Genomic DNA, 15,413 nt, shown 5'->3' with positions numbered 1-15,413 from the left:
GCCTATTATATTGCTTAATTTATAATCTTATTGGGCTTTTAAATTGAGGAACTGGCCTGCTATGCCGACATTGTATTAGCGGTGGCATCTTCTTCCTCTATTCATTCAACGGAAGGGTTTACTCTTCCGCATTCTCTCATCCTAAACCTGCAACTTTTTCTTTCTCATTCTCATCAGCCATGGTTAGTGTATTCACTTTTGCTTAATCTTGTATATCCTTAGTTATATTCGCCATCTTCACTGTTGAATCACGTATCGATTTGTTTCTCAGCCTCAAGGAGATTACATAGAGCTTCATAGGAAGAGGAATGGCTATCGCCATGACCACTTCGAACGCAAACGTAAGAAGGAGGCTCGTGAAGTCCACAAACGTTCGCAGATTGCTCAGAAGGTCACATTTCATCTACTTTACCTAATCTATATATATATCTTATTGTTTTGTTTTGGAAGTTCTAATTATTGGTTTGTTCGTCAATGAGCAGACTCTTGGTATCAAGGGTAAACTGCTTGCTAAGAAACGTTATGCTGAGAAGGCCTTAATGAAGAAAACGTAAGCTTCATTCATATGATATTTCAATTTATTGAATTTATTGACCTAATATGTTATTAATGTTATTATATGATGAATTATAGACTGGCTATGCATGAAGAATCATCAAATAGAAGGAAGGTTGATGATAATGTTCAAGAAGGAGCAGTTCCTGCATATTTGCTTGATCGTGACACAACAGCAAGGGCTAAGGTATATATTACTATATGAGATTGTTGTTCTTAATCTGGTTAGGGCAATTTCAACATTGTTGATTCTTTCTCTTCAGGTTCTTAGCAACACCATTAAGCAAAAGAGGAAAGAAAAAGCTGGGAAATGGGATGTTCCACTACCAAAGGTATGATTTTGTAGACTGATTTGAAATTTTAATTTTAATTCTTATATATGTTAACAACATATCTGCTATTTTATCCTCGAAATTTAGATTTGTTGTTTCTCATATGTCAATATTCGTAGCCTAGCTCGTCCTTGAACTCTAACACCTAACATAAGTGTCAAATATCGGTGCTTGGTTGGATAAGATGTAATTTATCACTAGTAGTAGTGGTAGATTTACCCTCAAAATTTATGTGTATTGTTTTTGACATGTCAATATCCATAACCTAGCTTGTCCTTGAACTCTAACACATAAGTGTCTAATATTGATGCTTGGTTGGGTAAGATGTAATTTCACTAGTAGTGGTAGATTTTCCCTCAAAATTTAGATGTATTGTTTCTGATATGTCAATATCCATAACCTAGCATCTCCTTGAAACATAACACACAAGTGTCTAATATTGTTGCTTGGTTGGGTAAGATGTAATTTATCACTAGTAGTGGTAGATTTACCCTCAAAATTTAGATGTATTGTTTCTGATATGTCAATATCCATAACCTAGCTTATCCTTGAACTACACATAAGTGTCTAATATCGATGATTGGGTAAGATGTAATTTATCACTAATAGTGGTAGATTTACCCTCAAAATTTAGATGTATTGTTTCTGATATGTCAATATCCATAACCTAGCTTATCCTTGAACTCTAACACATAAGTGTCTAATAACGATGCTTGGTTGGGTAAGAAGTAAATTTATCACTAGTTGTGGTAGACCTCGTGATGTCAACTGTAAATTTGATCATGTTTACTTTAATGTAAATATGTGTCTGGTCATAGGGGCCCATTTGGAAATGCTTTTACTTGTCGATATCTTATGTTGATTTGGATTCACGTATGAAAGCAGAACTTAGAGTCAAATTTGTAAATTTATTGGCAGTTTTTCATGTGGATACAAGATTCAGAACCAGCTACAGAAAGTGTTTCTAAATGGACAATTGTTTTCTCCTGTTGGCTGCTAAACATGTTTTATTGTAAAACCTAAGGAAAATGAATACTATGTCAAGTAGAAGCGAAGAAATGACATTAAAATTTCTTGAATGGTCTTCTTGTTGTATCTTTATATTTGGAATGGGATGAATAATTTTTTGATTGATAACCAATGTGCTAAAGCAATTATTTGTTTCTTATTCAGGTGAGACCCGTGGCTGAAGATGAAATGTTTAGGGTTATAAGGACTGGTAAACGAAAAAGTAAGTATTTTTGCCTTTTATAGTTTGATCTATCATTAAATATATATATAAGAATAATATTCCATAGATTATTAAAACAACTCATGTTTCTTGACAGCCAAGCAGTGGAAGAGGATGATTACAAAAGTGACATTTGTTGGAGAAGGTTTTACAAGAAAACCTCCAAAGTACGAGAGGTTTATTCGTCCTTCAGGCTTGCGATTCAATAAAGCTCACGTCACACATCCCGAACTGAAATGCACTTTCAATCTTCAAATCATTGGTGTTAAGAAAAATCCTAATGGTCCCATGTATACTTCTCTTGGGGTTATTACCAAAGGAACAATAATTGAGGTAATTTGTTTGCAGTTACTTTGTTTTTTTAACTAGATTCCATAATTTCTGTTTAATCTTGCAGGTGAATGTAAGTGAATTGGGTTTGGTCACTCCTGCTGGAAAAGTTGTATGGGGTAAGATTATATGATTCTTTTCTGATGATGATTATGATGAATGTTTGTATTACCATTATTAACATATTATGTTTATTTAATGATGCAGGGAAGTATGCTCAAGTAACAAATAATCCCGAAAATGATGGGTGTATTAACGCAGTTCTGTTGGTGTAGTAGCGCGGTTTTTTTTGTTTGAATCTTTGTTTTATTTCAATTGATAATTGAGAAAAGACTTTAAATTCCTTTAAATTCCTGGTTGTAATTTATTAACAACATTGTATTCAATTTTGCTTATAGTTTAAACTTTTTTCTATTATCTATCTACTTTCATAACTTATTGTTAGTTGAATGCATGATTTCAAATATTTAATGTTATTATTAAAGATTTCACATTCATAAAAAAATGTAATTATTGCCTTCTATATTTTTTTAATTTATAATCTTATATCTAAATACTTGTCGTTAAAATTACCATTACTTGATCAAATAAATGGAGTCTGGTTGAGTTTTCACTCAAAGATTTATTTCTACTATATCAATCTCTTAATATATTTCATAGTCTATAATTAAGAAAAAATAACATTTGTACCGGGTGACAATTCACTTGAGTTTATATTAAAATTTTATTTCTGCTTGATATCATTTTTTTAAATCATCATCTCTTAGTGAAAACAATTATTCTATTGTTTGATAGTTGAATCTAGTCCATTATTCATTTTGTATTTGAAAGAATGAAAAAAACAAATAAAAAAGCCATCCTTCTTTCAGATTTATATATATATATATATATATTTAAAATGAATTCTGTCAATAAATATATTTTATCTTATATTATTTTTTCTTAATTATTTTCCTCTATCATTAATTATTATATATGTATAATATTTTATTTATTAATATAAATAATTTTTTGATTAATATAAAAATTCACTAATTGGTAATAAATATTAAATACAAAATATATATACATACACAAAATAATAAAATTATTTCAACAATATCAAGTGGTTTAACGGTTAAAGTGTTCACATTTATACTTAAGACCCGAGTTTAAATTCCAAAACATGCAAATTTAGATTTTCAAGAATGCATTTTTAACTAAAATATATGGTGACACAACTTCTAAACAAATGATATAAGACATTTAAAAATGTGATGTCGGAATTAGTGGTTGGTTTGACGAATATTTGAAAGTGTAAGGTCACGAGATGTATGTCGGTAGTGAGTGATTTATCGAGTGTGAGGTCGGAATTAGTGGTTGATTTGACGTTAGATAAGAGGTCTGTGATCAATTGGGATTGATTGTTGATTTGTTGAAGTGAAAGTAAAATAGATGTCGACTAAAATTGGTGAGTGGTTTGTCTAGGGATAAAAAGACATATGAAAAAGTGTGAGTCACAAGATTATGGTTAGTGAATGGTTTATCGAAGGATAAAAAATACATATGAAAAAGTGTGAGTCACAAGATGATGGTCAATTGAGAGATTAGTGGTTGAGTTTGACTAGAGATAAGAGATATGTCATCAATTGAGGTCGGCTAAGATTGATGAGTAATTTACCAAGAGGATAAAAAATATTTAAAAAAAAGTGATGATGATAATTTAGGAGTTAAGTGGGTGTGCTAAGAGGATAAAATATTTGTTAACATTAAGTTTAAGATTAAACTTAATTTTTACAAACTAAAAGAAATTTTAAATAATAATATTAATTTTATTTAAAATATTTATAGATAAATAATATCTTTAATATATTTTTAATTGTGCAATTGCACGGAATTCATGGGAGTATTAACTAATTAGTTAATTTTTTATTTATAATTTTAAATGTTGTAATATTATATATTTTAAAATTTTATTAAATTACATAAAATATATTAATTCCTTTTCAAAAAATAAAATAGGCTACCTCATTGTTTTTTCTTATTTATTTTATTTTCACTCCACATATTTTTGTTTTCATTTTACTTTTAAAAAAATTCATTGAAATTTTAAATTTATCCTTTACAATTATTTATATATATAAAATTTTAAACTGAATAATTTTTAAATAAATATTTTTTAAAACTAATATTATAATATCATTGAAAACAAACTCAATAATTAATTAAAAGTGATTAATATGAAAATATATATGTATATACTTGAAGGATTAATAAGAAAGCTATCAAATAATTTGAGGGCTAATATATTATTAGCGTCTTCTCTTCCTCGCCTTATACCTAGGTCAAAGACGATTGTTCTTGAGAGGAATTTATAGAGAGAGAAACAGTGTAAAGGGCGAAAGAGAGATAGAGAGAGAGTATCGGAACAGGAGAAAAGCGACGAACAGATGGCTTCCAGTGCGGCGGTGCCTTTTTGGAGATCAGCAGGGATGACATACATAACGTATTCAAACTTGTGCGCTAATCTTGTCAGGAACTGTCTTAAGGAGCCCTACAAGACCGAAGCCCTAACTCGTGAGAAGGTTCACTTCACCGTTTCCAAATGGGCCGATGGCAAGCCTCAGAAGCCAAGTAAAGTCCTAATTTCATCTCTTTTTTGCTTTTGTTGATTCCGATCTGATAACTTAGTTCTTCGTTTATGGTAATTACGCAAGGCATATCTTGGTTTATCTGATTACGATTAATGTGATCTGTCTGTTCTGATTCAATGAGTATGATCTACTGTGCGAACGATTATATTTGCTGTTGAAATGACGAATGTAGAGAATATAAATTGGCTATGTTTTCTGATACTAGGTTATGATGTAAATTGGTAATCATAGAGAAATTTTTGATTTTGGATCTGATATCAAAATCCTATGGTAGGGTAACTCTGATGATAGATTAGCACTCGAATGTCCCTTCCATTTGTTTTAGCTTTGATGCTAGGTTTGAATAATCTAATGTTCTGAGATGGAAATGTCTGTCATCAGATTGAGGGAAATGTCAGGGATTTCTCACAATTTATGTGATAAATTTCCACTTTAATATCAATTCATCTATCTTTGATTCTGAGCTGAACCACAACCATGAATGATTTTGTTTGAAACTGAAGCTTTTTCGTAGTTTTCTTATCCTCAATGTACTGCTGTTTCTATGCTTTTCATATGTTGAGATTGTTTGAATTAATCACAAATAGGATGAATCAGAAAGAAATTATATTGGTTATGAAATTGATAAATAGAACATGTCTGGATTATGTTAACTCCTGATTCATTGTTTCACATAGAATTTGAATAGTAACAAGGTGAATGAATACATGGAATATCCTTGTTTAATGTCTTTGCTGCCTTCATAATTGTGTTGAATTTCCCTTTTATTCCATTAGGTTATGTTAAGATGAGTGAAATTGCATAGTTGAATTTCTATTTGTCGACATCTTCTCATCCAAACCCAGCTTCAGCTTGAAAAAGTGTTTCCAAATGAACCCGTGTCAAATTTACCCGCTCTTCCATTAGGCTATGTTTGGATGAGTGAAATTTACAAATTAGTTATAAAATTGATAAATAGAACCTTCTTGGATTATGTTACTCTTGTTCATTTTTTCACGTAGAATTTGAATAGTAACAAGGTGAATGAATACATTAAATATCTTTGTTTATTGTCTTTGCTGCCTTCATAATTGTGTTGAATTTATTCTCTTTCATTAGTCTATGTTTGGATGAGTGAAATTGCAAAGTAGAATTTCAATTTGTTGACATACTCATCCAAACCCAGATCCAGCTCCAGCTCGAGAAAGTGTTTCCAAATGAAATTTCCCGCTCTTCCATTAGGCTATGTTTGGATGAGTGTAATTTCAAATTAGCTATAAAATTGATATATAGAACATGTCTGGAGTATGTTACTCCCAATTCATTGTTTCACATAGAATTTCAATAGTACAAGGTTGATGAATACATGAACACCTTCATAATTGTGTCAAATTTCCCTGCTCTTCTATTAGGCTATGTTTTGATGAGTGAAATTGCGAATTAGAATTTCAGTTTGTTGACATCTTCTTGTCCAAACCCTGCTCCAGCTCCAGCTCCGGAAAGTGTTTCCAAATGAACCCGCCATTTGGCTATGTTTGGATGATTGAAATTGTAGATTAGAATTACAATTCTATGTTTGTATATTTATTTATTTTCTTCATTTTTCTGATCTCTTGTAACTGCATATAACCCTATTTTTAGCTAATTAACAAAATAGTTGGAAGAATACTTGTTTGTCACATTACATTTAATAGAATGAAAATTCATTGTCTTTCTCGACTTACTTTCTATTGTTTATTTGTTCATCAGCCACACGATCGGACACTCCATGAATGATGCATGAAGATGTAGCTGAGTTTTTCATCTTCGAGAATTTATTCTATGGCCGGTCTCTTCCGTTTCATCAGTTTGATGTTATGATGCATTTCTTTGTCAATAATGGCATAAACAAACACTTTAGAAGGACATGTTATTATTATCTTGAATTGGGTTTTGCTTAATAAGATTTGACTTGCTGAAAATGGAAAAAACATGTATTTTCATGTTAATGATATATGCAAGAATATTCTATTTCTAGTTTGGAAAGTATTCATGCTTATTTGAGAATTACTTTTTCCCATTAATTTCTAGCTTAATTTTTATAATGTTTTTATATTGAAGAGTTTTGGAAATTGACTTAAAAATATTTGATAATACACTGCTTTGGTATTTTTTGTTTTTTCAATATTAATTTAAATGTAGTAAATAAATCATTTTAGCTTTGTTTTTATACTATTCTTCTAAAAATTTATATCATTTTCTTTATTAAATAAAGACAAATAATCTGTATGTAGTAAATATATCTGACCATAAATAGACAAGAATAATTATATTTTTTTAAATATTACATCTAACAACAGTTCAATACTTTTATTTTATTCATTTACATATATTTGTTTTATCATTCTAAACAAATAATAAAGTTAATATTCAATTAGAATAAATAATAAAGTTACTTAAAAACAATACTTATAAATTTAATATTCTAAATACAATAATATCATATTTCGAGTCTGAATATTTGATATGTCGGGAGTGATTCATGACACTAAATTACCGTTCTTATCATTAGTTTTCTTTGATTATATGAAGAAGTCTTATATCTTGCTGTATAATGGATTCGACAAATTAAATATTTCTTTGTTTATTCGAACGGGTATATTAAGTAATTTGATTTGGATGAACACCAAAAATAAAGAAAACAATATTATTAGTTTTCCTAAAATATAATTTCTTTTAAAAAAATACAGTATAAATATAAGATATAATAAGAAATCTCATCAATTATGTATTACAATTTATTCATTTATGTTTTTTTTATTTTTATTTTAATGATAACGGTTAACGAGAATTCAAGATAATACGTTATAAAAAAGAGATCACACAGAAAACGTTTAATTGCGCGGGTAGTTTAGTATATTTTCAATGTACTATAGAAAATATTTTAAATCTTCACCCAAATTTAAAATGTAAAAAATATAATTAAATGAGTAACTATAATACCATTTTAAAAATAAGTTATGTAATTTATTTTATATATGTTTTTGGTAAAAAAATATTTTATAATTACAGATAAAGAGAGAGAGAGTCCAAATCAGCGACCGCATTTGGATTTTGGATGGTAGAGAACACCGAAGACGCGCTGGCGAGCCACCAAAACAACCTTCTCTCTCTCTCTATACTCACGCAAACACGTTTTCATCTTCACTAATGCTTGCGAATTGGTCTTTGATTAACTGCATCAGATTCGTATCTCAATCCTCGATCTAAGTTAGTATGTTCTTTAGATTCTGATTGTGAATCCTGTTATTTCTTCTCAATTTCGCGCTTGAATCCTGTTGATTTGTGAATCGGATCTAAGCTGAGGGAAGAAAAGGTATCCTGTTAATGGCTTCTGCTAAAACGTCTCGTCCGAGGTCATTAGCGGTTACTCCGGCAAAAGGCACCAAGGAATCCGGTTCAAAGCTTGAGGAAAACCTCAACGTCTTTAAGTCTGATAATTTCGATGCAGATGCCTTCGTCCAGGCTAAATGTCATACGTTGAACGAGAAGGTAAATCATACTTTTCATTGCATCTGCAGCACATCTACTGTGAATATTAGTTACTATTGAAAAAGATAACATGCTTTTTTTAGCATAACTTAGGTTTTCCTCATTAACATTCAGGTGAATATGAAATATTGTTGATAGATAAAACAACGTTATCACGATTTCTAATTGTTGATAACAGACTCCATTGATATCAATTTCTATAGACGTACCTATAATGCAAATATGTTTAGAGTTCTTTTCTTTTATTGCTTAGCAGTGTGTATATAAGCAAGTGAAGTTATGTTATGGTTGGAGTCTTGAGTTACTTTTCGTGTGATTCGGTTACTAATAACGATAAAATCCCAGGAAATAAGGCAACTATGTACCTATCTTGTGGATTTAAAGAAGGCTTCCGCTGAGGAAATGCGCAGAAGTGTGTATGCGAATTATACTTCCTTCATCCGGTGAGTGCTTTGCAAGTGTTTGCTCGGATACTCGTCGTCCAATTGCAATTTTGATTTATGTAATGTTTGAAGGATTTAATCTCCTATGTATGAAAATAACAAAACCGTAACTTGGGAACCCTAGAATATTATTCCGCATCAAATGCTCGAGGAATTTAAGTATTTATTATGTTTCTTTCTTTAGCCTTCTCAATTGTCGTTTGTATTATCTTTTGCAGTACATCAAAGGAGATATCTGATTTAGAAGGGGAACTTTCATCTATCAGAAACTTACTATCTACTCAGGCAACTTTAATTCATAGTTTAGCCGATGGAGTTCATATAGATTCATTGTCAGACACCATTCCTTTGGAGTATTCTATAAATGAACCATTAGATCACGACGGAAAAGAATCCAGTGAGATGGAGAATTACCTCATAGAATTGCCTGATCTACTTGATGTCCTATTGGCTGAGAGAAGAGTGGTTGAAGCTCTACAAACTCTTAGTGAAGGAGACAATATTATTTCTGAAGCAAGACAAAAGAAAATTCTAACCCCAAAAGTGCTCATGACACTAGAAACAGCAATTATAGGAAGGAGACAAAAGCTAGCTGATCAACTAGCTGAAGTGGCCTGCCAACCTTCCACCAGGGGTAATGAGCTTCGTGCAGCTATTTCAGCTCTAAAAAAGCTAGGTGATGGCCCTCGCGCTCACAGTTTATTACTCAATGCGCATTATCAAAGGTATCAGTATAACATGCAAAGTCTTCGTCCATCAAGCACCTCTTACGGAGGAGCATACACAGCCGCGCTGTCGCAACATGTATTCTCTGCCATTGCTCAGGCAGCTAGTGATTCCCTACTTATTTTTGGTAAGGATCCAGCTTATGCTTCTGAGCTTGTGATGTGGGCTACAAAACAAACTGAGGCATTTGCACTTCTTGTCAAAAGACATGCATTGGCTTCATGTGCAGCTGCTGGAGGTTTAAGGGCGGCAGCAGAATGCGTGCAAATAGCTTTAGGACATTCATCTTTACTTGAAAGCCGTGGCTTGTCACTTTGTCCTGTGCTTTTGAAGCACTTTAGACCCAGTGTTGAACAAGCTCTCGAAGCTAATTTAAAACGTATAGAAGAGAGCACTGCTGCATTGGCTGCTGCTGATGATTGGGAACTTACTTATCCTCCAGCTGTCACACGTCAACATGGAAGATATTCAGCTACATCCGTTGGTGCTACTGGGTCATATCAACATAAACTGTCTACTAGTGCTCACCGATTCAATTTGATGGTCCAGGTGAATAACCCCTTTTTCATGTTTCGTTGTACTGTAATCTACTGTGGATGAAATATTTAACCGAGCTTTTAAAGCCTCCATCAAAAGATGTCTGATATTGCTACACAAGCATTTGGTTAGACTTCTGCTGATTTACAAGATTTAGTGTTTTGGGCTTTTTTTTTGCTTATATTGGTTCCCCAAGCATCCTCTTTCCTGAGTGAAGGTAAGCATCATTGCTTTGCTCTCAGCAAAGGACAGGCTGTCTACAAACTAGACTAAGCTATGCTTATTTGTCATTGGCATTATTTTGTATTCCAGTTGTGGTGGAGATACCATTACCACAAGGAAATTGTTCAGAATTCTCAATGAAGAGCTTTGGTTAGTGATGTGGAATGCATACAAATTTTTTCTTCACCATATTGTTGATCATGAGTAGTTTAGTATTGATCTTGTGAAATAGGTTATCACTTTCCAATCATTTTTATTCTTTTCATAGTTTTATGGATCTTAGTTAATAAAAACATGCCTCCACTTCTGTGCAGCAAGGAATGTTCTATTATTGCTGTCTTGAATTGGGTTTTATTTCATAATATACTTGGAATATGTATTGAATATCTAGCAATGAGTTACTGGCTAGTGTAAAATACTTGATTAATCACATGGATATTTTATGTATCAGCTGGCTGTTTTTCCTTTTACGTATTCTATTTCTTTTAATGCTAATTCTTCTTGCATTATTGCTTTCATCCTGCAATATCTCTTGTTCATTCTTCCAAACTGTGTTATAGGATTTCTTCGAGGACGTGGGTCCACTTCTCAGCCTGCAGCTGGGTGGTAAAACATTGGAAGGTTTATTCCATGTGTTTGATTCCTACATTAACCTTCTTATAAGAGCATTGCCTAGTTCCGTGGAGGAAGACTCATATCTTGACGGTTCTGGAAATAAAATTGTTGGAGTAGCTGAAACTGAAGCACAACAAGTTGCATTGCTTGCAAATGCGTCACTGTTAGCAGAAGAACTACTACCGCGTGCAGCGATGAAACTTGCCCCATTGAATCAGGGAAATTACAATGATGATATCCGTAGAAGACCCTCTGATCGGCAAAATCGCCATCCTGAGCAAAGAGAATGGAAGAGGCGTCTAGTGAGTTCAGTTGATAAACTCAAGGATACTTTCTGTAGACAACATGCTCTGGATCTTATTTTTACCGAGGAAGGTGATAGTAGCCTTAATGCAGACATGTATATAAATTTGGATGGGAATGCAGATGAAATAGACTGGTTTCCTTCGGCTATTTTCCAGGTATGTGTCTCATCAACAATCTTATGCTCTTTGCTTTCTGTATATTTTTTAGGTTCTGTGTAGTGGAGTTGGTTTGTACAATCTACTATTTCTTTTGGGAGTAAATCTAAATATATTTTTTTAGTTCAGGATGTCTGCACAGCTTTAATACTAGTTTGGATAGAATATTTTGGCATCAAGTATCTATGTCAATTCTTTCTCCACCTTTTGAGGATTCTTTTTGACAAATTAAACGGATTCAGAATCTTTCAACGTAGTCTTAGATTTTATAATTTGGTCTCTTTGGGTTGACATTTGACTCAAAACATGACATTCTTAACATGAAGCTTCCTCCTCCATCTGTTGCGCTTTGCTGGCTACCTTTCATGTGCATAAGTTAAATGCGAATCTTCACTAAATTTAAGTCTAATTCTTGTTAACCCATTAAATTGGCAACACCTATATGCTGTATTTCTTTCCATCTAGCTGGACCATGAAATCCATTTTTTATTTATACATGGTGCGTTGGATAAAATTGAAAATTAGAAAATAAATGTTGAATAAACCAAATGAAAATATCTAATTTCGAAGTACTTGATTTGATAAAATGTATAACTAATGTTGGGAAAGTACTTAAAAGACTATATGACCCATATAATGACTTAATTTGAGTATTTTTCAAGGGTTAGAGTTGTCTTTTGGATGTTGTTACTACATTATTTTGTTAATTCATTCCTAGTTTATTGAATTATGTTAGATTTTTAGCATAATTTAAGTTGAATCTAAATAATTAATTAAAATAAAAATTCTCAAATAATTTTAATTCAATCAAGCACTTAATTAGATTAAATGATAACCTGTGTTATCAAACACAATCATAGTCATTAGTTATTAAAAATCCAGTCTCTTGTGCTTCTCAGAGATTTTGATAAATGGTTACTACAAAAACTTTGACCATTTAAACAACCAATGAATTTGCTGTTTAATGCTTAACTAGGAGTGTACTTGTATTCTTAGATGACTGCCAATCCAAGTCTTTCTTCAACTAACAAGCCAAATATGTCCACTCAATGAGCCTACTTGTCACAATCTCAGTCACAAATCACAATCAAGAATTCACGATCTCATTGGAAATCGCCAAAACTAAGATTGAAAGTGTTTTTTTTGGGTTAGGTATAAGATTTTCTGCATCATGATCCATATTAATGTGTGATTTTGTTGCTTCATTTGGTATAGAAATCATTTTCAATATCATGGTCTAAATTATAGTATAATTTTCTGTTTCATTTGGTAAATATATTTTTTCCTCCAATAGACTATTTTATTGATCAATATGAGCCCGTTAATATGTTCACAGATGATATTTTTCACTCACTAATGTGTGGTTTAAGTTGGTTCTCTAGTTCATTGTTGACCATCATTGCCAATTTAGATCCTCACATAATTTTTTGTTGGGGTTTGTCAGGAACTTAATATAAAACTTAATAGGATAGGTAGCATTGCTGCAGATATGTTTGTGGGAAGGGAAAGGTTTGCTTTGTTGCTCTTCATGAGGCTCACAGAAACAGTCATCTTATGGCTTTCTGATGACCAGAGTTTTTGGGATGATATTGAGGAAGGGCCAAGACCTTTAGGTCCTCTTGGTCTTCAACAGGTTTGTAAAGTTGTTACCTAATTGACAGATATGCAGCCATTGAAACTGAAATCTTTTGTCTTTGCTTATTTTTGTTTTGTAGTTCTACTTGGATATGAAGTTTGTCCTTTGCTTTGCATCACAAGGACGTTTCATGTCAAGGATTCTCCAACGAGTCATCAATGAAATCATAAACAGAGCAATGGCTGCATTTGCTGCAACAGGATTGGATCCATACAGGTACTCAAGATTCTTTTTTTATTCAACTTTTGATGATGGTCATCGATTTGATGTAGGGTTATTTGGAAAAAAAATTCTAGGACAGTGTTTGATAAAATGACTTATTTGATAACTCATATTTATAATTACTTATTTTTGTAGACTTAAGTGAAAATATGTTAAAAGTAAAAAGCTAAAATGTCTAGTTTATTTTAAAAGAGGAAAGAAAGTTAAATACGATACTATAAAAAGAATCACCAAAAGACCAATTTATCCTCTAAATTTAATAAAATTACTAGTATATAAAAAGTTGTAACCCACTAACGTAGCTCAAGTGACAAGAGTCGATGGCCAAATGTCACGGGTTCGATTCTCACTTAGAATGCCTTAAGTTGAAGTGCAGGTCATGATTATGTGCACTAGATTCTTCATGTTACAAGATTATTTCGAACACCATTTAGAATAAATTATAAATTAAGTTTAAAAAGAAAATACTTTATCAAACGAATTTAAATATTGAGTACTTAAAGTTTAGTTTAGATGTTTCTATTTTGTTAATTCAGTTTTTATTTTATCTCCAGATATTCAGAACTTAAAATTCAGTATTTTTTTTTGCAGTTTTATCAATCATGGCTAGGTTATGAAATCAAAACCTTTTTATATTTTAGTTGAAAGGATAGGTGACGTGATAAAGAGATTTTTTGAAATAACCCAAGATCATACAAGCTCTAATTGTCGGGACTAAAATTGTTCTATATCTATTAAACCCATAAAACCCTTAAGCTATGTTTTTTTATGAAGGATTTGTAATTGGAAAATAAACCCTTAAGCTATGTTTTGTTATGAAGGATTTGTAATTGGAATTAGAATTTGAAGGTCCAAATCTGTTTATTATCATATTTTCAATTCCAATTTATACCAATCCAAACATAGCGTTAAAGTATGTCAATTTGGAATTCCGCCCTTAAATTATTAAACCCTTTCTAAACAAGTTTTTGAAGAGATTTGTTTTTTTGTTCACACTCTCGACCATAACCATTTGGGCCTTTATCTCTATTGCTGATGATTGTTAATGGCGTGTAACAGTGTACTCCCAGAAGATGAATGGTTTAATGAGATCTGCATAGAAGCAGCCGAGAGATTAAGTGGTAAACCAAAAGGTATCAATGGCGAAAGAGATCCCAATAGCCCAACTGCCTCCATATCTGCACAATCAGTTTCGTCTATCAGATCTCATGGGAGTGGTTAATTCGATTTCCCCCATCTTCTTCCCCATATGATCGATGTATATTGAATCTGAATCACCTTCTCCATCTTGTATTTATAGGTCCCTTTTTCTTTTTCTTGTCCCTCATTAGTTGTTGGCGTTTGTTGCAATTTCTCCTTTTCTCTGTATCGATCTTTTAGTCAACAACATAAAATTCTGTCATGTTCATGTGATATAGGAGAGACTATGTAATTTGGTGCATTGATGAATTTGGACAAGAGTTGTTTTTGTTCTTTCATGTGTGCAAATGTATATTTGCATTGAATGTTATATGGACTGATTGTTGATTGATTCGAAATAATTAGGGCAATAACATGATTGTTGTATTGAATTTCTTCATATTGTTCTTAAAGTTTTAGGTCTGTTTCTTTAGATTTTCTGGATGCTTGAATCATTAGGGTTAGAATTATTGCCGTACTTATTCAATTCAAATTGAAAAATATCTGAATTTTTTTATTGATATACCAACTTAATCTTTTCTCTATTAAATTAAAATTAATTTAATATGTATATAAATTATTGGAGGGGGTATGATTGAATATTCAAAACACTATTAACTCTGCAATAGTCATCCCGTTAAATGTATAGAAAAATCTAAAACAAAATTGGAAAATTATGTTTTCAAATATATGAATCATAAGTCTTGTCTACTCACAAAATAGTTTTTTGAGCAATTCGTTTATAAGAAAATTGATCTTAATTAAAAATATATATATTAAT

At 31.7% G+C, this 15,413-nt stretch overlaps 3 protein-coding genes across 3 annotated transcripts; all 3 read left to right on the top strand.

Annotated features, from left to right (window-relative positions):
• The first annotated feature begins 57 nt into the window (after positions 1 to 57).
• Positions 58 to 2,865, top strand: LOC124945485 (ribosome biogenesis protein NSA2 homolog). The gene is made up of 9 exons (XM_047485930.1): positions 58 to 182; positions 272 to 391; positions 483 to 550; positions 634 to 742; positions 819 to 887; positions 2,061 to 2,118; positions 2,216 to 2,451; positions 2,516 to 2,567; positions 2,656 to 2,865. The coding sequence occupies exons 1-9, from the start codon at positions 180 to 182 to the stop codon at positions 2,721 to 2,723; spliced, it is 783 nt and encodes a 260-aa protein (XP_047341886.1). The 5' UTR covers positions 58 to 179; the 3' UTR covers positions 2,724 to 2,865.
• A 1,924-nt stretch (positions 2,866 to 4,789) lies between these two features.
• On the top strand, positions 4,790 to 7,090 carry LOC124945694 (ATP synthase subunit epsilon, mitochondrial). Its single transcript, XM_047486172.1, has 2 exons — positions 4,790 to 5,061; positions 6,810 to 7,090. The coding sequence occupies exons 1-2, from the start codon at positions 4,878 to 4,880 to the stop codon at positions 6,830 to 6,832; spliced, it is 207 nt and encodes a 68-aa protein (XP_047342128.1). The 5' UTR covers positions 4,790 to 4,877; the 3' UTR covers positions 6,833 to 7,090.
• A 1,049-nt stretch (positions 7,091 to 8,139) lies between these two features.
• Positions 8,140 to 15,019, top strand: LOC124944561 (exocyst complex component EXO84B). The gene is made up of 7 exons (XM_047484850.1): positions 8,140 to 8,591; positions 8,937 to 9,034; positions 9,253 to 10,309; positions 11,080 to 11,595; positions 13,040 to 13,228; positions 13,311 to 13,447; positions 14,513 to 15,019. The coding sequence occupies exons 1-7, from the start codon at positions 8,427 to 8,429 to the stop codon at positions 14,673 to 14,675; spliced, it is 2,325 nt and encodes a 774-aa protein (XP_047340806.1). The 5' UTR covers positions 8,140 to 8,426; the 3' UTR covers positions 14,676 to 15,019.
• The last annotated feature ends 394 nt before the right edge of the window (positions 15,020 to 15,413 follow it).

Source organism: Impatiens glandulifera, chromosome 7 (assembly GCF_907164915.1).
Source record: "Impatiens glandulifera chromosome 7, dImpGla2.1, whole genome shotgun sequence".
Classification (NCBI taxonomy): Eukaryota; Viridiplantae; Streptophyta; class Magnoliopsida; order Ericales; family Balsaminaceae; genus Impatiens; species Impatiens glandulifera.
This window is presented reverse-complemented; position numbering and strand designations above follow the sequence as displayed.